Consider the following 27,351-nt stretch of genomic DNA (forward strand, 5'->3'; position numbering starts at 1 on the left):
TCATTGTTGTATATTCCACTTCCGTTGAAATCTATAGTATATATGTAGGAAATCATGAACTAAATATTCTTACATATTACAATTTGAATTTTTTTAATGTTGTATATTCCACTAGAATCGTCAATATTATACCTTAAAATAAGATATTTTATTTGAAAAAATTAAATTTGTTTTATTAAAAAATAAAAGGCAATAGGAAACGCTCTTCATATAAATGATGCTATGGAATTTATTCCTCATCATATATACATTATTAAAGATTTATTGATCCAAATAAAGTTGGCGGAGACCAGTTATTCACAAGGTCATAAGCGTTTCCGTGCCATATAAAATATTAGCATCTTCTGGCTCTGTTAATTAACATTTGAGTGACCCGAATATTATCTTGATAGCAGGCTTTTCTACAGGGACTGACATATTGGCAGGAAATATAGACAAATATAGTTTTTAAATTACATGCCACGCAGATTAATGTTGCGTTGATTTTATGACAATATAATCCCCAATGCTACGAATATCAGTACGTTTATACACGATGCTACACGCCATTAGGGAGAACGAAAATTATAGTGGAGAATAGCATAATCCTTTGTCAATTATGACTGACGTCCATCCGTTATATAGTGTTTAGATTAATCCAAAAATTACCACAAGAGTTTTAAATAAATATTATAATAGAATATAATAACTTATTGCCATGTTATAGCGGACGCAATTATCGGTAATGACGATTTGATTTTCTGGGGAAATTATAAATACCATTGTATTAATAAAAATAATTAGGCAAAATTATCTCAAATTCAGTATAAATATTGATGTCGGGACTAAAGTTACACCAATTTTTTTACCGAAGTTTCTCTTAAGTTATTCTGCCATGAGCGTTTTACGTTCGTGTTTATCGATTTTGTTGCTGGGCTGTGTCGTACAAGGTAAGCTTCTTTTGAATTCGTTTTACTTGATTAATTAATGCGAAAAGTATATTTAATAAAACGCCAAATAATAAACACATAGTATATATCAAAACCTGATTAAAATTTTATCAAGAACGAGTGTGTTCGTCAAAAAATATGACCAAGTCTCCAACAAAAGTGCTGATCGTTAGGTATAAATAATATTTGATTACTGATGTGATGTTTTCTGATATTCAAATCCTATTCTAAATTGATTGTGATTAGAAAGTTTGTCAATGGTATCGAATATAAGATTTTCATTGCCTCGGGTTCCGTTTTAAATTCCGATACCTTGTCTTTTTTTTTTGCATGAGTCAAAAACCATACTGTTAATATTTGGCGAGAAAACTTCACGGTCTTGTTTATTCACGATGGGTTCCAGGCTCCGGTAATAGTAATAAAACATTATTATATATTTAAGACTAATACAGTCCAGTTATAGCTACATATGACACGAGTGCAAAGCAGGTCCGTGTTTAGTATTTGCAGTATATTATCTTATCTTTATAATTAGTTGATTGTTATTATCTGAAATGTAATACTACTCTATTTAACTCGTTTAATTAATGTAAAGTTAGGTAAGCTTGAAAGTTAACCTATGCATAGTTGCAAAGGCAATGGTAAGCGTACAAGGAAAGTCACGTTACTGGTTTTTATTCTAATGTTTTAGGGCGTTTTTTAATTGCAATTTATTTGGAAATAATGTTTGAAACCCAATATTTCAGTAGCTACTAAAACACGTCACAAATTCGCGTTAGTATTAACAATTTTTTATTTGGCATTCAATGTACAAGGTCATCTAGTTTTAATCACGCGTCGACTTCTGAAAGTGTGTCTGCAATGTCAGACATCAAAATACAGCGACCTCGCGGAAGATGTTTCAAAATGCCGCATTATAAATTAGCAAACAAGATTCACTTCAAAGAGGTATTTACTATCATAGGAATAGGCTCCACAAATTAGTTAATTGCCTTTATTAATCGACATTTACGTCAATCGTTAATTAGTCAACATAGCAGAAAAATTAACAAATGACGGAGTTAGTAATTTAGGTTAATTGCCCAAATTCATATCTATGTATGTTACAAAAATCTACCCCAAGTTAATTGAATTTAACGACTACTCAAGAAATTTTTCGTGGTCAAGCATGAAATATATATAGCACGATCTATATATATATCGCGTAATGCAAAATGTTTGTCTTTACTTAAGTACAGTTAAAACATATTGCAACATACTACATCAGATGCCATGACTTCAAAATTATAAATTACGATTAAAATTGAAATTGAATTTTTTGCTGTAGTTGTTGGATTATTTCGTTTCTCGGTGTGTACATGATTCTTGACCAGCACCGTTGCCGTTAGCGCATAATTGTACCAACAACATTGTTTTATAAATTACAACTCATTTGAAGAAAAACACTATAATTTTTATCCGGGTGGTCTGACATATACCAATTGATCTAATGGATTCGCTAAGCTCGTACGACATGACTTATTAAACAGTATTAAAGTTAAAATAGTATTAATGAATTGAGTATGACAATGTACCATACTCAATTAACTTAATTAAACTTAAGTAACAATTATCTGCACTTAGTAAAATACCAAATAACACAACACTAAATATAGCATTTTTCATGATAATAGCGGAAATATGCTTTGCTAACTTATTATTAAGATTCATTTGGTGTCGAACAGGTGGTCAGGTTAATAACGTTTATGACGTTTGTACTCCAAATAGCTTTAGTCTCCAAGCGATGTCGAATATTTAAGCTTTAGTTTTGTTCTTTAATATTTATAGTAAACACGTCATATCCGAATTCAATTATTCTTCCATTTATGTGTTCATAAATATATTCCCCATATTTGTTCATGAAGATAAATTTTAATTTTTCTTATTTCTTCATATACGACAGCCTGCGTTCTGATTATAGCTTTCAATAATTGAATATGATTTTTCACAGGCCATTACAAATGTCGCGAAAATGAAATATGGAAATCTTCTTTGTTTGGAGGATCTTGTCAATGTGTAGAAGGATACAAACCAAACGTTCTTGGAATATGCGAAAGTAATTTTTGTCTTTTTTCTAAGATATAAAAAAATTCAAACTGTTTTTGATGGTAAAACTAACAATTCCTTTTTCCTTATTAAAGTACATGCTTTATTTTGAATTTTAGAACCCGATCTTTGTTCCGGTAAAAACTGTCCTAAACATAGTCACTGTGAAAATGGAGTCTGTGTATGCGATCCTGGTTGTGAAATAAGACACGGAATATGTGAAGGTAAATCTTTATTTTCCCATTGGAATAGACAATTTCAAAAGTGCGGGTGCGCTTTGCCTTTGCTGAATCCTCGTAGCGATTTGTCCTTTTGATGCAATATCGAATTTATCCGAATAAGAATCTAGTGAAATATTCATTCAAAAGGACCTTGTCATCAAAGAAATCAACCATACCTTTTGATGGGTCTTATTTTACTTCGGTTGTGGAAGAAACAGTCACTAGACTGATCGAATATGCAAGTCTCAATATTTAACGTATCATGAGTTAATTTTATTTATTCAAAATTATTATTTTCCTTTTCAGAAAGTTTATCTAAGCGATTCAATAACGAAGGAAAAGAATTGATATATGGTATGATTTTGAGAATATATCGTTACCTCCGTTGAGCACAAATTAATTTATAAATAAAACCGCGGGAATTTAAATTAGTTTTCTTCTCGAATGAAACTACTACTCAGTTTTAAATAGTCTATTACCTCAGTGTAAAACAAATTATATTTATACCACCAAACTTACATCATGAATCAGTTTGTTTGAAAGTATGTAAACGTAAAGCAGTTTAGTTGCAAGATGTTCGAGTGACAATATACAATGCAGACTGTAACAGGTGAATACACTTCCAGTAGATACCATATTAATCTTATGGGGTGAATAATAAGGCTCCATACATTTTCAGATGCCTGTAAGGACGTTACATGTCAACTGAACGAAATTTGCATCAGACTTCCTTACTCCGACCAAGGAAAATGTGTCTGCAAACCAGGATATGTTTACAAGATTGGAGTTTGCGTCAGTAAGTCGAAATGCTATTCACAAGATTTGCACGTGATTTTCTGTTACTTGTAATATAACTATCTTGATTTCTCAAATTATGATGTAATATTATAATATAAAATTTGGATTTTGTTATATTCTGACAATTATATAAACTTGAAAAAGATTCCATATGTGTTAAGCAGTTGTATATGTTCCGTCGACAGTAATGATTTTCATTCACCTGCCTGTCAAGTTGAGAATGATACTCAATCAAGTTCGAATCAATTGTAATTTGAGGCATTATATTTTGATTAGATGAAATGATGAATTGTCAACAAAAAGGATTTCATGTAAATTGGTTTAAAAATCTGATTATAAGCAGAGTATCGAATATTTGATCCCAAAGTTGAACAAATTTATTAAACCGATCCCATTTTTTATATTTCAACCTTTATGGGGCAATTTCATGTAAATATATTCAATTGTTTTTGTAAAAAAAAACACAGTTTGCACCTAAAGTAATTATGTGTCGGAAATGTTATTGAACTCGACTAACTGTCTCCATATATTATTTTGATGTAGGAGCGATTTCAAACCCATGTGCTTACATGTCGTGTCGAGAGAATGAAGAATGTATGACTTTTGATGGAAATGGTTATTGCGTTTGTAAGTTTGGATACATGAAAACCAAAGAAGGTGTATGCGAAAGTGAGTATTAAACGTAGTCATATATTATATTAAATGTAAATTAATTAACCTCTCTGACAAACATACTACTTAAAAGTGCGTTTGATTAATGGAAATACATATAATCTATACAGACACGATCATCTCAAACATAATCTAAAATAGGATAAAGTTTTTTGAATCAGCTTGAGAATTCGCAACCGGAGCATATATTGTCATGGATGTCATTCATGTTCAGAATTAGGTACATCCAATCATATCAGCTTTATTTTAACTAATATTGCTCAAATCTGCCGATATGAAACCAATTTTATAAGCGGTGGTTTTTCGAAGTGTTGTTAAAATATTACTACTACTTTTTACATCTTCAGGCGCATTTTAAAAACACAATTTGTCATACTTTAATCATTATAATGGGTTTATCTTTGCGTTTACTGAGATTTTATTTTGCAGAAAAAAGTGTCTGTCATGACCACTCATGTCCAGCGAATGGATATTGTGTAGTTGATAATGGAAATCCTGTTTGCAAGTGCCTAGAAGGATATTATATGTCATATAGCTCATGCAAAAGTAAGTTGTCCATAAATTGAGCAATTATAATCCCAGCAAACCAGTTCGCAAATTGATTGATGAGATAAGATGAACAAACGAATATATTTTAAAGTTATATTAAATTAAACAGAAATAGTGGCAGATCCTTGTGCCTCAGTGTCCTGCAATAAACATGAAGAATGTATCGTACATAGCGGAAAAGGTTACTGCGTTTGTAAAGTTGGATACATGAAGAACGGTCATGGGGAATGTGCATGTAAGTCTGTATACTACATATTTTGAGTTTAATATTTAAAAAAAGAAATGATAGTTTTGAATTTCAAAACGTGGCAATTTATTTAGAAATCAAACTAGCGTCTCTATTTAATACTCCTTGCTCTTTCTTTCTTATGCTACATGTTGACCAGCTAGAGATATTTTTTATTGAACTGGGCAGGACGATTATCTTCCGAATGCTCAACTCTGATCAACTGTATCAATTAAATTCAATTGTGTTTAGTGAGAAATCCTTGCGACGATAAAGTGTGCTTCGACAACAGTTACTGTATTATGGAAGACGACAAGCCGGTTTGCAAATGCACTGATGGATACAAGTTAGATGGCGGATTATGCATCAGTAAGTTTAATATATTTCCTTGTTTTGTGATTGGCTGACTATTGAGGGAGTAAAGAAAATGCTGCCAAATAAATAGTAAAAAAGATTTTAGATGAATGTCTGGCAATGCGAATATTCAGATCCTGGTAGTGAACTGTCTTACTGTTCAACTAACTAATTGTTTAACACATTTTCCAATAGAAATCATCGTGTTGAGCCCTTGCGCTGCAATGAAGTGTGGAGTTCATGAAGAATGCCTAGTACATGAAAACAAGGGATATTGTGTATGTAATCCTGGATACATGAAAAACATCGATGGAATTTGTGGAAGTGAGTATAAATTAAGTAAAACATATGGTATCAATCTATGTTTTTCGATTGTGCCACAACCATTCCGCTTCTAATAATACTAATAGTATATATGTATATATATATATTAGAAATGCCAATGGTATTTTTGTTGTTACATATTGTACTATTTCACCAAATTTTAACGATAATTATATAATTTAAAGAAAAATCTCTTTGCCACGATCACAAATGTCATGAACACAGTTACTGTGTAGAGAAAAACAACAAGGCATACTGTGAATGCATGGAAGGATACGTTTATTTGGATGGCGTGTGCAAAAGTAAGAAAATTTAATTTTGATAATTTGCCATGCAATTAAATCCGGTATGTTTTACCTTGATTCCATTCAGATGGTATTACAAAATGCTGTTTCATGTACAACTAATACATATTCGTTTTTCGTAATACTTCAACAGCTAAAGTAATCGTTGTCAACCCGTGCGATTTCATGAAATGTGGTCTCCACGAAGAATGCGTGACTCACGAAGGAGAGGGATATTGTGTGTGCTTATATGGATACAGAAAAAATTCTAACGGAATTTGCGAAAGTAAGTTACTCGTTTTATCGGTATCTATGGCATGATTATGACATAAACGATAGAGGTTATGCAACTTAAAATATTCAGCAATTGCCAAGAGTCACAGTCATGTGAAAGATATGTTGCTCGAATTAGATTTTATTAGATTGCATTCTGTTACTTCCAAATTATTCATTCATTCATTTCAATTTCGAGACATCTTAAGAACGCCCTGAAAGTTTTTAGATTCGTTTTGCAATATATATATAACGTCACTTTTTTACTTGTTCATTAATTTTGAACAATGGACGTAATGCAATGCAATATACATAATGCATGTACATATAATTTACAGAGAAAACACCTTGTCATGATCATATTTGTCAAGAAAACAGCTACTGTATTTTGGAAGGAGATAAAGCAATGTGCAAATGTTTAGACGGTTACGCAAGCTCCGACGATGGTTGCAAAAGTAAGCGAGACTCTTAATCTTACGGTTCCGTAAAATTATATTTAATCGATGTTATACTTTGATATATAATCACTTTGTAAATCTTTGCAATATGTTATACTTTAACAAACAAATTACTCTTCCATTCAGAAATTTTCAGCGATCCTTGCAATTTGAGAGTTTGTGGAAATTATGAAGAATGTGTCAGTCAGGAAGGAAAAGGATATTGTGTGTGTAAACCTGGATACACCAAGAACACGAATGGAATTTGTGAACGTATGCTACTACTGTTATTATCTTTCGCTCATTTTAATGCAAACGATCCAAATTATTTCATTTCATAAGCTAGAAGATGTTAATAGCAAGAAAATACTAATGCCAAGACGTTGTGGGCCTTGAAATAGATCGGTCAATATACTCGACACCAATTTTTACTGTGTGTCAATAAATTTATATTATTTTAACGTTTCAGTTCACAATTAGCTTTTTATTTTACACTTAAAAATCTTTGCAGTGAAACAGTATGCCGATCCCACAGTTATTGTCTTTTGCATTTCTTAGCGATATTGCCCTGACTCTTTCCTAAGCAAACTTTCTACTTTTTTCAGTAAATAATCCATGCGAAAAGAAACAATGCCAACCGAATAGTTACTGCGTTCTACCTCAAGGTGAACCAATTTGCCAATGCATTCAAGGATACTCGCTCTCTCCATCAGGCGATTGCAAAAGTAAGTCATACTTATATATATAAATCGTTTGCTTCCGTAGTATGTGCACCAAGATGGCGCACAACCTGAACAAGGTATGTGTACCGGGTTACGATTCAGGTTGTGCGCCATCTTGATGCAAGTTCTACGGGAGCGCCCAGAATACAGTAGAAAATATTTGAAAAATAGGATCACAAGCCAAGTAACCTATGAACAAATATTTCAATCGGTTTCAACCCAACTGATATTATATTCTAGATTTACCGTTTTCATTTTCCTAATCCGTGATTTTTTTTCTTTGCGCCAAAGAAATCTCCGTTGATCCATGTTTCTTGAAAAAGTGTCTACCTAATGAAGTGTGCGTTAATAGTGATGGTCAGGGAGTCTGCACTTGTAAAACTGGTTATAGGAGGAACCAGTACGGATTCTGCGAAAGTATGAGATTTATTCATTTTAACTAATAAGAATATTTCAACCACAAAATAAATAAATAACTGTTGTGAAAAGTAAAAATGATATAGTTTGTGACTTGCATAATCATTATTATTTTCCATTATCAGAAGCTACTATGATAGCTTTAAGATACTCAGTGGCCCCCATTTTTTTTAATCCGTGATTTTTTTCGTGCCTAAGAAATCTCCACTGATCCATGTACCTTGACAAAATGTCTACCTGATGAAGTGTGCGTTAATAGTGATGGTCAAGGAGTCTGCACTTGTAAACGTGATTATAAGAGGAACCAGTATGGATTCTGCGAAAGTATGATATCGATTTATCATTCATTTTAGCTAATAACAATATTCTAACTTGAAAATAGTTATCTATTATCTTCTACCTTTATCAGAGGCTTTTATGATAGCTCTAAGATACTTGGTGGTATTCATGTTCTTTATCGTAACCAGTCTTTATATTTTATTGTATTTATTCATGCCGCTTAAACAGTGCTCAAACTTTCAACAGAAATTGATCCTTGTGTGTATACGAAATGCTTTGAAAATAGCTACTGCGTTGTCGTTGGCAAACAGGGTATTTGCCAGTGCAAAGATGGCTACAAGATGTCTGCTGATGGAATTTGCCAAAGTATGTTTTACTCTTCTTTCTTACCACGAAGAAGCAACAGTCAGGCTGTTGCGAAACAGTTAATATTAAATATTGCATAAATTTTATGATATCATAATGCGGATGTACGAGACTGAAATGTAAAAACGGAAGTAAAAATACTGGTAATTTACGATAATTGAATGTAGGCATGTTGACAAATGGAGAATGAAGCTTTGTATTAAATCGAGCGTAGATATTACGAATACTTGACATCGACCACTTAAATTAATATGGTAATTTAAATATGGTATATTACGTCATAATATATGTAAAATTTCATCAAATCCTTGAATTAATGATATTTCATTCGATTCGTATTTCATAAAGGCGTGAGCACAGATCCTTGTGAGACCAAAATATGCAATTTTCGAAAGGTTTGTGTTGCATATGAGGGACGAGCCCACTGTATTTGCCAAGCTGGATATTCAGAAAACACCAATGGAAATTGCGAAGGTATGGTTGGAAAATCAACAGGAAAAATTACATATTGAGTTGCAGAATACAAGCTTTCTTACCAAATATATTATTTTATGCTTTAGCTGACAAGCATCCATGTCATGGCATCGTATGCCCATCATACAGTCACTGTGAGGTCGAGGGATCTTATGGAGTGTGCAGATGTGACAATAAATACATGGCTAAAGAGGGTCTATGCATACGTGAGTGTTATTTGAAATATGATCCTCATCAGTTGTTATATCAAATGTGGTCTCAAATCATACCGCGGTGTCTTCATATTTCTCTTATCTATACTGAATAATATGAGTATGAGAAACACTTATATGATACAATAATATTAATAAGATAATTTGAAATTTACAAGAAATGTACTGCAATATGACATTCATAACGTTGACTGAAAATGCTATTTGCAGAGTCAGAGAGTATTTAATTTAACTTTACTCTCCAACTTAATTTTTTGTCGACTACTGATTTTTTGTAACATTATAATTTTTGGACCTCCTGAAGTATGCTCACCAAGATGGCGCACAACCTGAACTCACGTTGTGTACCAGGTTAGGGTTCAGGTTATGCGACATCTTGATGCGCATACCTCAGGAGCCCCTCATTTTTGAATATTGCCAATTCTAATGCACTATTTAACAAACAGCTACTTATCCATGCCTGGACAAACTGTGCCCAATCGGTAGTCACTGCGTGGATGGACACTGTGTTTGCAAAAGAGGGTATTCAAAGGGTCTTGGTGGCGTTTGCATAGGTTTGATATTATTTGTATCCATTGGTATTCAGCATTTTTTAAGATAATCCGCCTGTTTCCCTTTCTATCATGCACAGTAGCTGAATATTCGGTATGCATATAACGTAACTTCATGCAAATGTTCTATAATCTTTACGATTTTAATACAAAATGATGTACGATGAACGTTTTTTTACCGTTATCTTGATTTATCTGCAGATCGTTGTTCAAACATAAGATGTGCACTTCCGAATACTCATTGTTACGATGGTCAATGCGTATGTAAGGAAGGATTCAGAATGAACCAATATGGGCAATGCGTGGGTGAGTACAAAACATCTGTGGAATATAGCACTATGCATGCTTTCTGCAATAAACAATGATGGTGCAAAACTAAACATGGCATGTTTTTTTATCAGAATTTGACCACTGCAGAAACGGACGTCAATGCTCACTAAATAGTTATTGCAACGAAGACAGAATTTGTGTTTGCAATCAGTATTATCATCGAAACATGAACGGACTTTGCATAGGTAGGATAATACATATCGTACTCTATAAATACTATTTTGGAATTAAATAAACTTTAGTCATCAACCTACTTTTTTGGTACAATACAGTGGTATACGATGTTTATAATCCAGTAGGAATTTTCGAACGAAAAAAGATGTGTGTTACGCACATGTATGCTGTGAGAGAAAAATAAGAAAACTATACGTCGAGCCGAATTTTTACCTCACGCATAGCCGTGATGAAATTTCGTGATCTTACCTCCTGAGTTGCTACTTTTCCCCACTTTAAACTTTTTCATTTGAATACAATTCTCAAACATGTATTTTATCCGATTTCTTTGAATATTGACTGGTGTAATCTGTTTTAAAGGTGATAACCCCTGTCTCGGGTTCAAATGCGGATTCAATCAAGTTTGCAAAGTGAATGAAGTCAGCCAAAAACCACAATGCGTTTGCTCCTTGGGAACAATATATCTTCCTTTCATGAAAGGATGCATCTGGATTCATCTCTTGAGTAAGTAATGCCCTTGACTGTAGTAAAGATTAAGGTCATACATTCATGCGTTAAAATTAACGATTTTTAGTTATAGCAAATCTCGTATTGAGAATGCATAGAATCAGAAATATTATAAAAATATTTGAAAATAAACTTGTTTCTGAAAAATCAATGAATATCCTATTTGCTCAACTTTAGTTTTTAGGTTATCAAACACCGATATATTCCTCTATATTTTCATACTCTGGTGAGTGCCACATACGGATCCGAAGTAGAAAGTAATCAAGGAGAACGGACCTGCAGTTCAATACACAATATCTAAGTTCCCCTAACATAAAATGGCAATTAAAAATAAAATGATTTTATTGAATTTGCACAAATAATTATGATATGAATATTGTTTTCATTTCAAGTACCTAAAAAGAAGAAGTGCGACCCCGAGTGTCCTCCAAAGTCTTATTGTTCCAAAGGGGAATGCGTGTGTAAAGCTGGATATGTGAAAGATGATTATGACCGATGTATTGGTAAGTTTATTTACGTTTTCCGAAATAAATTTGAAAGATCATTTTTTAGACGGCATTTTTGTGTGTAGTTCCTCGTTCAAGATGCGCTGCATTCATTAGTAAGATACAATCCTTAATAAAGAGTTAAAATGTTGTAAGAAAATGTTTTTGGGTCACAACTTCCATTCTGATTTTTTAAACCATAATTTGTAATCTTTGATTTTTCAGATCCCGATAGCACTCCGCCACCACGTAAGTACTTAGTAACAATATTGAGAGTATTTTTTACGTTACATTAAATTATTTCTTTCAAATTAAACATATAATAACACCATTCCGTGACTATTAAACCATAATAATTATTAAAGAGAATAACGTTATCGTCTTTTGGATGGATGAATTATTTACGATATTAGTCAAATATTGACAACTAATGGCCAATATGATCATGTATACCTGTCATCTGAAGAGATTCACACAAATAATAACAAATTCCTACCAAAATATTAGATTTGAATTATTTTTCATTATTTGAATTCAGCAATTGATGAATGCGACTTAGAGCTGGATAATTGTGATCGCACAAACGGATACTGTGTTGATACGCCTTACTCATATTATTGCCAATGCAACGAAGGATATGTGGGCGATGGAAGAATTTGTAAAGGTATAAATATTTTCTTTTTGGGTGGAAAAATCGAATTTTTGATCAAGCTTTTCAGTTATTTTCTGCGCACAGTTCGACTGATTGTGTTTGTCTGATACGATGTTTCAATGAGGTTCGTATGTTTGCTCGTCAATTTGACATAGGATAAGGAGTTTCATTCTAGATAGCAAATAGAAGGGAATTGAATGCTTGAATCGGCATTGACAAAAAAAATTATAATTATAGAAAGCCGCTTAGTAAAATTATTCTCAATTTTCTTTAATCGATGATTTTCTAATTTTTTTTCATCTTCAGATATCAATGAATGTAATTCTGTTATTCCATCCTGTGATTCGACACAAAACTGTATCAACACTATCGGTTCGTTTTATTGTGAATGCAAGGATGGATATATCCAGTATGGAGATACATGTAAACCAAAAGGTGAGTCTTCAAAAAACCTACAATCGTGGGGTTTTCAGCATTTACTCAAAAAACATGAAAATGCAGTCATGCCTGTGAAGCATATCAAAAAAAGAAATATCAAATTCTATTCGAATTTGAAATTTCAAACCTTTGATGTTAATTAATGCTATCCCATTAGTCGTTATATTTATTATTTAGTTATAATCCTTGTAAAGGAACTTTTGTAATACATTGTTTAGGGGTCCTAATCTCTTCTATCTAAATCATACTTTGTACTCTTTGATTTTTAGATCCCGATAGCACTCCGCCACCACGTAAGTGCTTAGTAACAATATTAAGAGTAATTTTTACGTTACATTAAATTATATTTTTTAAGTCAAACTTATAATAACACCATCCCTTGACTAATAAACCATAATAATCATTAAAGAGAATAACGTTATCGTCTTTTGCATTGGATGAATTATTTAAGATATTAGTCAAATTTCGACAACTAATGGCTAAGATAATTATATATACATGTCAATTAAAGAGTTTCGAATAATTTCTAATTATCACACTAATATTAACAAATTCTTACCGAAATATAAGATTTGAACTATTTTCTAATATTGGAATTCAGCAATTGATGAATGCGACTTGGAAATGGATAATTGTGATCGTATAAACGGATACTGTGTTGATACGCTTTACTCATATTATTGCCAATGCAATGAAGGATATGTGGGCGATGGAAGAACCTGTGAAGGTATAAAAATTTTCTTTGTGGGTGGAAAAATTGAATTTTTAATCAAGCTTTCAAGTTTTTTTTTTCTGAACACAAAAAAAAACAATGACTTGTTTCGACTGATTGTGTTCGTCTGATACGATGTTTGGATAAAGTTTCAATTTGTTCGTATATGTTTGCTTATCATTTTGATATATGACAAGGAGTTTTATTCTGGATAGCAAATAAAAATGGAATCGAATGCTTGATAATGTAAATAATAATAACAGAAAGTCGCTTAGTCAATTTATTCTCAATTTGCTTCGATCGATGATTTTCTAATTTTTTTTTCATCTTCAGATATCAATGAATGTAATTCTGTTATTCCATCCTGTGATTCGACACAAAACTGTATCAACACTATCGGTTCGTTTTATTGTGAATGCAAGGATGGATATATTCCGAATGGAGATACATGTAAACCAAAAGGTGAGTCTCTGAAACTCGTGGGGTTTTCAGCATTTACTCAAAAACATGAAAATGCAGTCATGCCTGTGGAGCATATCAAAAAAATAAATATTAAATTCTATTCGAATCTGAGATTTTAAACCTTTGATGTTAATTAATGCTATCCCATTAGTCGTTATATTCATTAGTTAGTTATATAATCCCTGTAAAAGAACTGTTGTAATGACATTTTTTTTCGGTCATAAACTCTATCTCTTCTATCTCCAATCTAAATTCTAAATCATACTTTGTACTCTTTGATTTTCAGATCCCGATAACACTCCGCCACCACGTAAGTGTTTAGTAACAATATTAAAAGTAATTTTTACGTTACATTAAATTATATTTTTAAAGTCAAACTTATAATAACACCATTCCTTGACTAATAAACCATAATGATTATTAAAGAGAATAACGTTATCGTCTTTTGCATTGGATGAATTGTTTACGATATTAGTCAAATATCGACAACTAATGGCTAAGATAATTGTGTATACCTGTCAATTAAAGAGTTTCGAATAATTTCTAATTATCACACTAATATTAACAAATTCTTACCGAAACATTAGATTTGAATTATTTTTTAATATTCGAATTCAGCAATTGATGAATGCGACTTAGAAATGGATAATTGTGATCGCATAAACGGATTCTGTGTTGATACACTTTACTCATATTATTGCCAATGCAATGAAGGATATGTGGGCGATGGAAAAATTTGTAAAGGTACAAAAAAAAATTTGTTTGTGGAAAAATTGAATTTTTGATCAAGTTTTTAAGTTATTTTCTGAGCACAGTAAAAACAATGACTTGTTTCGACTTATTGTGTTCGTCTGATACGATGTTTGCTTATCAGTTTGATATATGACAAGGAGTTTGATTCTGGATAGCAAATAAACATGGAATCGAATGCTTGATAATAAAAATAAAAATAACAGAAAGTCGCTTAGTCAATTTATTCTCAATTTGCTTTAATCGATGATGTTCTGAATTTTTTATCTTCAGATATCAATGAATGTAATTCTGTTATTCCATCCTGTGATTCGACACAAAACTGTATCAACACTATCGGTTCGTATTATTGTGAATGCAAGGATGGATATATTCCGAATGGAGATACATGTAAACCAAAAGGTGAGTCTCTGAAACTCGTGGGGTTTTCAGCATTTACTCAAAACATGTAAAGCCAGTCATGCCTGTGAAGCTTGGTTGGACATAGCATATCAAAAAAAGAAATATTTAATTCTATTCGAAACTGAGATTTCGAATCTTTGATGTTAATTAATGCTATCCCATTAGTTGTTATATTCACATGCATTAGAAATTACTTTATTTTATCACAGAATCCGAAGATCCATGTGATCCAAACCCATGTACGAATGGAAACTGTATTCGCTTGAGTAAAACCGAATTCAAATGTTCGTGTCCCAAATGGTATGAAGGAAATTATTGCGAAATATGTAAGTATCAACTTTTTCTGGTTTTATTTCTTTGTGATGCACTTGAATATTTGAAAATAATCAACATTGACGCTTGTTTGGCATCTTTTTGAAAAAAAATTGGAGAGGATATTGGTTAACAAGAATATATACACAAATAATACATCCATACTTAACAAACAATCAACATGTTATCAATCAATTAAAAATGTCTATAATCTTATGACTTTCAAGTTTCAACACATATATCACATTCAATAAATGGAAAACTAACTTTTGACATTCACGCAATTTTAATTGAACAACTGAACTGCGTATTATTTAATTTCTTTTGATCCGGTTTGGCTTTGTGATCGCGTTATTTGAATAGCGCTACATTGTATTGTTATTCCAATATCATTCCTTTCAATTTTTCTCCAATTGCAATAACTTAATATTAATTTTGCCACATTAAACAGATAATCCACCCACGGATCCATGTGACCCAAATCCATGTAACGGACATAGCTGTAATAGTTTTAAAGGACTTTACTCGTGTAAATGCAGAAAGGGATATTTTGGAAAACATTGTGATAAAGGTGAGACCAAGTTTTTTCATAATTGTAAAACCAAAAACTGGAATTGATTGGAGTCACGCGGAATGGCCCAATACTAATTCGTCTCTAGTGCAACTCTTTCCATATATACAATGCAACGTTCCTTCTAGGAATAATTCGAAGTTATTCGACTTCATTTTTCTTAAGTGTTTAGCAAATCTTTTAATTCCTATTTTAGATTGAAAATTTTCACCTCATTACATTACTTAGGTCAAACCCCATTAAACTCCAAACCCGAGATGGTAGGGTCATTTGTGTAGTGTTTAGTTTGAAACGATCTTAGTTTAGTTTCAATTGTTGAATAGTAATTATTTGCAAAGTATGACAGCCAATTAAAATTATTGGGTAAATTTACATTTTCTTTCCAAAACCTCTGTTGTTTTTTCCGTGGGAATAAATTTATTTTCTATAATACATTTATACGATTTGCGGCACGTATTTTCACAAAATGTACTGAATACAAATTTATTAAAATCCAACATATTTATATTCTGTAAACAATTAAAATCACTAGGATTCCCAATACAATCCATCCAATATTCTGGTATGCAGCCAACTAATGTATAGAAGTCTCGATACTCATTTGCATTATATTTTATACCGTAACGTTCTATCTGTTGAAAATAAGAGAATAGAAAATTTCTGTTCACCAAATGGTGTAATTCACAGACTCCTTGTTCTTCCCAGTTTTTTTTTTTTTTTTTATAAAAAATGGCATTCTTGCATATTGGAATTTCTTGTTGTACCATAATGATTCATTATATAGATGGATATTGGCATTACATGTTAATTCCTTGTATATGTACTAGGTACGAAGTGTATCCCTAAATGTTACAAAATGAAGATTTTTTATGAAGCGCGAGAGTTATACCATAAATTTCCTTTTAGTATACAATGTATTTCTATATCTCGTAAATAATAAAGTTGAATGGTTTTCCAATTACTCTCTTTCCACTCAACCATACAACCATTTCAGTTTTTCAGAAATAATGACACTTTCAACATCTACCATATCAATTCCACCTTTCATTTTCAATCAGTGTTTTACGCTTGACTCTTTCCCAATTTAAATTTCCACAAAAAACGAAATATTAAAGAATTCAGTGATTTTACAATTTTTTTGGGTATCGTAACTGGTGAAAATGTAAATTGATAGTAAAAAAAAATAGGATTAATGATTTGATTGCAAACACTTTTCCCAGAATTGTTAAATATGTTGTATGTATTCATATACTTTACAGAGGATCCACCTAACGGATGTGACCCAAATCCATGCATGAACAGCGTCAAGTGTATTCCAAAACCCTTCGGAAAGTTTCAATGCCTCTGTAAGAAAGGATATTTTGGAAAACATTGTGATAAAGGTAAGACCAAGTAACTTCATAATTGTAAAACCATAAACTGGAATTGATTGGAGTCACGCAGAATGAACCAATGCTAATTCGTCTTTGGTGCATCTCTTTACATATATATATACAATGCAACGTTCAAAGTTATTCGACTTCATTTTTTTCAATTGTGTAGCAAATCTTTTAATTCCTATTTTAGAATGAGCATTTTCACATCATTACATTACTTAGGTCAAACCCCATTAAACCCCAACTCCGAGATGTTAAGGTCATTTGTGTAGCATTGCAAACAATGGCTATGTTGTAAAATACCTAATTAAATATCTTGACATTGTGTTTTTGTCTAATATTCTGAATGGTGTTGATAAAACATGGAGTTTTTATATACTGGTGCAAAAATGGAGAATTTAAATTTATAGCTATCACTATACAGCAGGGGTCGGCAACCTTTTGTCGCTCGCAGGCCAAAATTAGGGATTGCAAGTCATTGGCGGGCCGCACATATTTATAGAAAGTTGAAAACCGAACGGATGATACTTTTTATAATAAAAATCAAGCAGTGATACATCTCTCGAATAAAATATAGAAATATTTCCTTATTGCATTGCATCTCAAAAAATTTCATTTGAATATTTTCGGCGCCATTGAACCCTTTGCACTTAGCCTCAACTTTTCTGCGTTTTTTTGTCTAACTATAATCCAATTATAGGTTATAATATTAAACGCGTAATTGTGAATTATATATTTGTAGGTTACAGTATAATTTAGTCTACACGTGTCTCACAATAAATTCTGTTACGTATAGAATATAATCATCAAAACAGCTGTTTTGTTACTATAATACAGTGAAGCATCACGGGCCGTGGGTTGCCGACCCCTGCTATACAGGTTGTGTCGAGATCTAATGATCCCGATTAAACAAATACTGTGGCCAACAATATAGTTTTTGGAATATTGCAGCATTGATGTTTGACATCTTGGTTTCAATGCATGAATTTGGTTGAATTAGTTTTTCGATTGAGGCCCAAATTTTTTTATTAATATGCTCAAAACAAATATGTTGTATGTATTTATATATTTTACAGAGGATCCACCTAACGGATGTGACCCAAATCCATGCATGAACAGCGCCGAGTGTATTCCAAAACCCTTCGGAATATTTCGATGCATCTGTAAAAAAGGATATTATGGAATGTATTGTGATAAAAGTGAGAAGTTTATTGTTGTTTTCATCCTTAGTTTGCACGTAATACATTCAATCATTGGTTGCTAATCTGACTCGAGAGATCTACGACTTCTGCCAATAAATTGTATTTTAACTTAGAGATCTTGTGCAGTAACAATTATGGAGACGCCAAACAATAGATAAAAGCGAACTGAATAAAATGTAAAAGTTCGTTTATATTAAAAAAATATTATCAATGCAGAAACCTCACCTGTCAATCCGTGTTATCCAAACCCATGTAAACATGGAGGGAAATGCAATTAGTGAATATACCTTATAGTATGGATTATGAGTATGCGCCTATCAAATATTTCTGAATGTCAGCGAAAATCGTCGTTTTTATTCAAAGTCTAAGTTGAAACGGAAAACAAATTCCAAAACTATAATTTTATTCTTCCTACAGAAGACGAAACACCCAAAACACCAAAGAATCCTTGCTATCCCAACCCATGTCAAAACGGAAAATGTTTGTCACCACCTGGACAAAAAGGAGGATATAAATGCATTTGCTATAAAGGTTATAGAGGGGATCACTGCGAATATAGTAAGTTAAATATATCATTTGTGTTCACAGGGTATTACGGCATAAATCGCCTGTATCGGTATATTCTTTACATTCTATTTGAGTCCATATAACTTTAAGTAAATTGCTTAATTTGTTTTGTGGTGATTAGTGCATTCCTAAACTCCAGCGAAAAAACGTGTACAACCACAAGTAGCATTCATTAAAAATACCTGTCTGACTGTCAGCTGAAATTTTAATGCATTTTATTATATTAGTGTAGCATGCAACAAATGCACATTTAAATATGCATCTTGTAATTTAGTGAAGGTTCAGATGAAACGTCATGTATGTAAATTGCTGCAAAACCTGTATTTAGCAGTTAGCACTCAATGAGCTGCTGCGTAAATCCCAATAACATCTATAGTTATTATAGCTATTTACTCGCATTCGGAGTGGAATAATTTAGTGAAGTACAGTAATCTTGATATTGTTGCAAAAGGAAACTGTTAGTTAGAAACCAAATTCATTTTATTTTAAAACTACCACCAACAGTTATTAATTCAAAAATTGTTAAATTGGCTGATTCTTCTGGAAATTCACTTGCATGTTTTTGAGTTACATCCACATAACAACTTATTTAACTCTTTTGTTCAGAAAATCCAAAAACACCTAGTAAATGCTACCCGAATCCGTGCCAAAACGGTGGAAAGTGCTACAAGAAAATGTTTGGATATCAGTGCAGTTGTGCGAAAGGATACTACGGAAAACACTGCGAATATTGTACGTAACTCAAAGGAACTAGATCAACTTTTACTTGTTCATTTGCATGCCAAATTGTGAAAATGCTGATCCCCAGCTATTATTGAGCGAGGTTGGAGACATTCGAATCCCTACCATTGGTGGCTTATGTCCTATGTCTACTATGAAGAATTCTTTTTTTTTTAACATATCAACGAAAAACGCGTGTAACTTACAAATCCATATAGAAAATGTATTACCTTTTTTCAGACAAACCAAAAACACCTACTCCGAAAAATAAATGCTACCCGAATCCATGCCAACACGGTGGAAAATGCTTTGAAAAAATGTATGGATACGAATGCCGGTGCGCGAAAGGATACTGGGGCGAAAACTGCCAATACAGTAAGTAGATAAAGTTGTGTGATATTCACCACTTCATTATTTTCTGCAAAAACCTAGTTAATAGTGTTGATATTAAAAAAAATGTGGCATTACTCTACTCTTGTATATGGCTTGTTTATGCTCAAAATTACCATTTGTTTGCGAGCCAACTTGTTAGTTAAAGACTAAGTTAAAACGGAAAACAAATCCCAAACATTTATTTTTATTCTTCCTACAGAAGACGAAACACCCAAAACACCAAAGAATCCTTGCTATCCTAACCCATGTCAAAACGGAAAATGTTTGTCACCACCTGGACAAAAAGGAGGATATAAATGCATTTGCTATAAAGGTTATAAAGGGGATCACTGCGAATACAGTAAGTTAAATATCCTATTTAGGTTCACAATAACTTACGGCATAATTCGCCGGTATCGGTATAGACTTTACAATCTGTTAGAGTTCATATGACTTTAAGCAAATCACAGACCTTTGTTTTGAGGCAATTAGTACATATCTTGGTATGGATTATGCGTATGGGCATATCAAAAATTCTTAAATGTCAGCGAAAATCGTGTAATTAGCATCCATTAAAAATAACTATCTGACCGCCAGCTGAAATTTGAATGCATTTTATTATATTAGTATGAGGCACGTTTAAAATGCATCATGCAATTTAAAAAGGTTCAGACTAATGAATCTTCATATATGTAAATTGCTGCAAACACTGTGTTTAGCACTCAATGAGCTGCGTAAATCTCAATAACATCTATAGTTAATAGCTATTTGGTCTCATTCGGAGTGGAATCGTTTAGTGAGGTACAGTAATCTTGATATTGTTGCAAACGAAAACTGTTAATTAAAAATCGAATCCATTTTAGTAAAACTACCGCCAAAAATTATTAATTCAAAAATTGTTAAATTGGCTGTTTCTTCTGGAAATTTACTCGAATTTGTTTGAGTTACCATCCACATAACAACTTATTTAACTCTTTTGTTCAGAAAATCCAAAAACGCCCAAAACACCAAAAACACCTAATAAATGCTACCCGAATCCGTGTCAAAACGGCGGAAAGTGCTACAAGAAAATGTTTGGATATCAGTGCAGTTGTGAGAAAGGATACTATGGAAAACACTGCGAATATTGTACGTAACTCAAAGGAACTAGATCAACTTATACTTGTTCATTTGCATGTCAAATTGTAAAATTGCTGATCCCAAACTATTAATACGCGAGGGTGAAGACATTCGAATCCCTACCATTGGTGGCTTATGTCTTATGTCTGCTATAAAAAATTCTTTTTATTTCAACACATCAACGAAAAACGTGTGGATCTTACAAATCCATATAGTAAATGTATTACCTTTTTCCAGACAAACCAAAAACACCTACTCCAAAAGATAAATGCTACCCGAATCCATGCCAACACGGTGGAAAATGCTTTAAAAAAATGTATGGATACGAATGCCGGTGCGTGAAAGGATACTGGGGCGAAAACTGCCAATACAGTAAGTAGATAAAGTTGTGTGATATTTAACACTTCATTATTTTCTGCAATAACCTAGTTAATAGTGTTGATATTGAAAAAATGTGGCATTACTCTACTCTTGTATATGGCTTGTTTATGCTCAAAATTACCATTTGTTTGCGAGCCGATTTGTTAGTTAGGGACTAAGCTAAAACGGGAAACAAAACCCAAACATTTATTTTTATTCTTCTTACAGAAGACGAAACACCCAAAACACCAAAGAATCCTTGCTATCCCAACCCATGTCAAAACGGAAAATGTTTGTCACCACCTGGACAAAAAGGAGGATATAAATGCATTTGCTATAAAGGTTATAGAGGGGATCACTGCGAATATAGTAAGTTAAATATCGTCACGCTAATAACCGAACTGCGTAAGTCATTTTTGGCGATTTTGAGTTTTTTTATAAAATAGGTATTTATGTAATGCTGCGCACCTGTCTGTTAACTCAGATTTCATTTCAAGAATTCCGAAACCAATAAAAATGGAGATTTAGTATAACATGCACATTTGTGCAATTGTTTCGTCATAATGAATTATCATTGGTGCCGTAGGACTATTGTGACGTCACAAAGGAAAAATAACCTCGGCTAAGTATTTTCGAGTTTTTGCATCTCGAATTCTAGCTTAACACGTATTAATTTGAATTTATACTACAGTATAGGAAGGCGTGCACTTGTGATATTCACTGTCCGAGTCCAATTCACCTTGGTAGGCTTTTATATTGGGTGCATTGCTGTTTTATTCTTTATAATTAATCTTAGTCTTATTTCGGTGGGTGCGCAGAACTTGTTATATTATTGAAATATATATTTTTAAACATAAAAAATAATGTAATTGAAACTGATTAGCTATTTTTGGGATTAGACATTGTAGATACTGAAAATAACATTCGTTTTTGGAATGTTTAGTTTTCAAGACAGGTGCATATAGTAAAGTTGCAAAATTGCGTATGTCCCCAAGTCATAGACACATTTCTGCCTAAGTCACAGTGCGCCATTATGACGTCACTTAACTGCGTCATACAAATTAACTTAAATCCGGCTACGATTAAAAAATTGAACCACGGCAAATTATTGACTCTCAATGACAAAACAATATCATTAGGAAGTTTTTTACGTTTTTCTCAAAACTGCTAAAAATGACTTACGCAATTCGGTTATTAGCGTGACGAATCATTTGTGTTCACAGGAAATTACGGCATAACTCGCCTGTATCGGTATATTCTTTACATTCTGTTTGAGTCCATGTAACTTTAAGTAAATTGCCCATTTTTTTGTGTGGTAATTAATGCATACTTAGCATGGATTGTGCGTATGTGGCTATGAAAGATTCCTAAACTTCAGCGAAAAAACGTGTACAACCACAAGTAGCATTCATTAAAAATAACTATCTGGCCGTCAGCTGAAATTTTAATGCATTTTATTATATTAGTGTAACATGCAACAAATGAACATTTAAATATGCATCTTGTAATTTAGTGAAGTTTCAGATAAAACGTCATGTATGTAAATTGCTGCAAAACCTGTATTTAACACTCAATGAGCCGCGTAAATCCCAATAACATCTATATTTTTTAGCTGTTCACTCGCATTCGGAGAGGAATAGTTTAGTGAAGTAAAGTATTCTTGGTATTAAAAAAAACTGTTAATTAGAAAGCGAATCCATTTTAGTTTAAAACTACCGCCAAAAATTATTAATTCGAAAATTGTTAAATTGGCTGTTTCTTCTGGAAATTCGCTCGCATTTTTTAGAGTTAGCCTACATCCACATAACTTATTTAACTATTTTGTTCAGAAAATCCAAAAACGCCCAAAACACCAATAACACCTGATAAATGCTACCCGAATCCATGCCAAAACGGCGGGAAGTGCTACAAGAAAATGTTTGGATATCAGTGCAGTTGTGAGAAAGGATACTACGGAAAACACTGCGAATATTGTACGTAAATCAAAGGAACTAGATCAACTTTTACTTGTTCATTTGTATGTCAAATTGTAAAAATGCTGATCCCCAGCTATTATAATAATTCTTCTATAAAAAAAAATTTCTCAACACCTCAACGAAAAACGTGTGAAACTACAGATCCATATATATAGTAAATGAATTACCTTTTTCAGACAAACCGAAAACACCTACTCCAAAAGATAAATGCTACCCGAATCCATGCCAACACGGTGGAAAATGCTTTAAAAAAATGTATGGATACGAATGCCGTTGCGTGAAAGGATACTGGGGCGAAAACTGCCAATACAGTAAGTAGATAAAGTTGCGTGATATTTAACACTTCATTATTTTCTGCAATAATCTAGTTAATAGTGTTGATATTAAAAAAATGTGGCATTACTCTACTCTTGTATATGGCTTGTTTATGCTCAAAATTACCATCTGTTTGCGAGCCGATTTGTTTTTAACATATCTTTAAAAAAGGACAGTTTCAGTCCTGTATCACACCTTTAATAAATAATTTTTGTAAAATATATGTCAGATGATACACTAAAAAATGCTGAAAGTAGAGTGTTGCTCTTGAGAAATATCCCGTTAACAACTACTTGCAAACAGTAACATTTCCTAGCAAATCTAATTTTTTTTGGTATTTTCGACCATTAGGATGCTGATATCATCTTTCCATTAAATATTCTCATGTTATTCTCAATTTTAAGTAATAGCAACTTTTATTTATCTTTGTTTCAGAAAAAAATAGTCCGAAAACTCCCCCAAAAAGCAAATGTTATCCAAATCCATGTATGCACGACGGTGAGTGCTACGTAACTATGTTTGGGTACAAATGCAGTTGCAAAAAAGGATATACTGGGAATAACTGTCAATACAGTAAGTATTTATCAATATACATTCATTCTGTCATGACGAGGTTATAACCGTTTTTATTTGATAGAAGTTTGAATATTGATGGGACGGTCTCGGTTCGTTGTTATTAAATTCGCCATAACGTGGTTACCAAACGCTTACACAAAATGAAATATTTTAACTTGAGTATCACTCAATAAATGGCAATTATTACGACATTCCGCCCGTTTAACGCTACTTTCAACCAAATTTGAAGATTGTGGATGTTTACTATTCGTAGTTTTAGCTTTGTCCATCGAAAAAGTGCCCGGACAGTACTTTTGACGTAGTAGTGAATGAAATTACAGAGAATAAGTTTATTCTACAGCTTTTTTTATAGGTTTTATTGGCGAAAGTGCTTGTTTGTGATTGATTCCAACATTTCTTTAGAATACAATTCATCTCCTAAACCCAAAGACCGGTGTGATCCTAACCCATGTGCAAACGGTGGAACGTGCAAGAAATCGTTTTATGGATACAAATGCGATTGTCCCAAGGGATATACTGGAAAACATTGTGAATCAAGTAAGTTTCTGATTTGACAAAATTATAAATTATTTTGAATAACGCTTAAAAATAAACATTTTGAGGAAATAATACTTCAAGAATATTCACGTATTTTTCCTACTCCTGGTTTACGCCAGACTTCATAAACAAAAAGTTACCATTTGCAATAAAAAATCTGGTATAATTTACTCGACTGGTAAAAACAGAGTCGGTGTGACTGAAATACATTTTTAATGCGCCGAAGAATATCTATTAGAACAATTTGATTTATTTTGAGAAAACAAAATTAAATCAAATTAAACAACAGAAAATAATGATGCAATTTTGCAGCGAGTTTATATATAAGAGTGTCATGAATTCATTGTGAATTTAATCTCCAGTATAAGGCGTGTTGAGCTTATTTTTGTTTTCTTTTTAGAATACAACAACCCATCTCCTAAACCAAAAGGACGATGTAATCCTAACCCGTGCAGAAATGGTGGAACGTGTAGATCTTCGTTGTTTGGATACAATTGCAACTGTCCCTATGGGTATTATGGAAAACGATGCGATTCGAGTAAGCTTATTTTTTAAGTTGTGTCACGAACAAACGATATCAGCCAGGGGTTAACACGTGTATTACATTATTGTCATTGCTCACTTTACCAATGTACAAGATTTAGATTAGGTAAGATTTTAATAGACAAATGGTCATCCACAAACATCACTTGCAAATTATTTGTTTTAGTCTTTAAACAATAAGAAATATTTTAGGCAATACCTATCAGTATTTTTCGTTATAAAAAAAAAACAGATAAGAATATTTAGCACTAAGAGTGCGTTGTATCTTGCTGGACCAGCGTTAATGCCAAATCTTATCGTAATTGTCACGATAAATTGATAATTATCGCCATTATCACTTATTACAAGTTGCGCTGTTGGAATAGTGGTGCGTCTAAGTACGTATGTTTAATCATCTTCCATCAGTTCGTTTGTAAGTACTGATCTTCGACTATAATTAGTGGAATTCATCTCGGGGCGCTCCGCTTGATATCAAACAATATTGACTAAATGACATCTCCAATACCATTTTTTTTATGAAGTCATTTAATACTCTATTGAAGTCATATATCTATGTATAAAAAGTGAAAATTAGAGTTGTAAAATCTATTTTTTTTCTCGTTTGACACTGATTGCTCTAATAAACTCTTTACTTTTGTAGAAAAGGGTGGATCTCCGAAGAGCAAGGGTTCGCCAAAAGGATCACCTAAAAAAAACTCGCCGAAAGGTTATTCACCCAAGAAAAAAACATCAAAAGGTTATTCACCCAAGAAAAAAACACCAAAAGGAGATTCACCTAAGAAAAAATGGCCTAAAGGAAATTCACCAAAAAGTAATTCCCCAAAAGGTGGTAACAAAAAAAAGAAGGGCTCACCAAGAAGAGGTTAATTAAACTGTCGGTCTCCCAGCAATGAGATACTATTTATAACAGAAGGAACATAACAATACATTTGTGTAATTTAATTTATAATATGTATAATCCTGAATTTATGTATGGAGCAATGCCTGCTGAATCTGTAATAGATTAACGCAAGATGCAAAAAAATGTTTTTCATTATTTCGATATACGGGTGTGGAACTGACATCAGGACTGACATCAGAAGATTTCTTAAAGCTTGTACAGTCGAGACTTCGCAAAGTGATCACGCACGATATCGCCCCTCGCGGAATTGAAAGTTTCGAATATTCGACGCGTGTGGGACTCATTATTCTCAGATAGTTTCCGTACGCGTTTTTTGACAGGTAGATTATATTAATGAGTTACGCCTCCATTCACAAGTCACGTAGTTGCACCTGGACTTACGATAAAGCCATCTTATAAGCTTCAATCCCCAATTGTAACATATACGCTTTCTATAGTTGAAACATATCCAAACTACTCACAGTTTCAAACGCATAAGACTATGCCGAATATCTGCGGCATCATTCGTCAGTAGTTTGGTTTACATTCCTAATAAAGTCCTTGTCGAGGTAGAAATAAAATATTTCGGACCTTTGTACAAAGCCCCCGAAAAAAATAAAAAGCACCCCCCCACCGCTCAAAATTTAAAAAATTGGTAATTAACCGGTTGAGGTTAGGGTGAGGGAGAACCCTTACTGGATAATTACTAATCTTTTAATTTTGAGCGCTGACGGGGGTGATTCCTCACATTTTCGCATAGGGGGCGGGGTTTTGTGCAAGAGATTCAATATTCCTGGCTGGGCTAACCTGCGCGAATCATGGCAGGTGGGGTGGTTGGTA

The 27,351-nt window shown here is 32.8% G+C and overlaps 1 protein-coding gene across 4 annotated transcripts; it reads left to right on the forward strand.

Moving 5' to 3' along the window:
- Positions 1–841: 841 nt before the first annotated feature.
- LOC120342367 (uncharacterized) lies at positions 842–26,543 on the forward strand. 4 transcript variants are annotated; one of them, XM_078110566.1, is made up of 51 exons: positions 842–929; positions 2,920–3,024; positions 3,134–3,238; positions 3,542–3,589; positions 3,915–4,031; positions 4,577–4,702; positions 5,135–5,251; positions 5,364–5,489; positions 5,733–5,849; positions 6,030–6,158; positions 6,344–6,460; positions 6,597–6,728; positions 7,054–7,170; positions 7,300–7,425; positions 7,758–7,877; positions 8,166–8,291; positions 8,490–8,615; positions 8,817–8,936; positions 9,285–9,410; positions 9,497–9,616; positions 10,069–10,176; positions 10,375–10,479; positions 10,575–10,688; positions 11,038–11,181; positions 11,577–11,687; positions 11,895–11,918; positions 12,208–12,333; positions 12,628–12,756; positions 13,029–13,052; positions 13,361–13,486; positions 13,805–13,933; positions 14,220–14,243; positions 14,552–14,677; positions 14,957–15,085; positions 15,295–15,411; positions 15,849–15,968; positions 17,228–17,350; positions 18,421–18,543; positions 18,964–19,104; positions 19,720–19,845; positions 20,074–20,208; positions 20,426–20,566; positions 21,190–21,333; positions 21,562–21,696; positions 21,913–22,053; positions 23,514–23,657; positions 23,837–23,971; positions 24,411–24,548; positions 24,954–25,088; positions 25,489–25,626; positions 26,272–26,543. In XM_078110566.1, exons 1-51 carry the CDS (start codon positions 875–877, stop codon positions 26,496–26,498), a joined length of 6,057 nt encoding a protein of 2,018 aa, XP_077966692.1. In that variant the 5' UTR covers positions 842–874; the 3' UTR covers positions 26,499–26,543. The 4 variants fall into 4 exon arrangements, with proteins under 4 accessions (XP_077966692.1, XP_077966693.1, XP_077966695.1 ...); XM_078110567.1 differs by lacking the exon at positions 13,029–13,052; XM_078110569.1 differs by lacking the exons at positions 14,220–14,243; positions 14,552–14,677; positions 14,957–15,085.
- Positions 26,544–27,351: the final 808 nt, after the last annotated feature.

Source organism: Styela clava, chromosome 3 (genome assembly GCF_964204865.1).
Source record: "Styela clava chromosome 3, kaStyClav1.hap1.2, whole genome shotgun sequence".
NCBI classification, from domain to species: Eukaryota; Metazoa; Chordata; class Ascidiacea; order Stolidobranchia; family Styelidae; genus Styela; species Styela clava.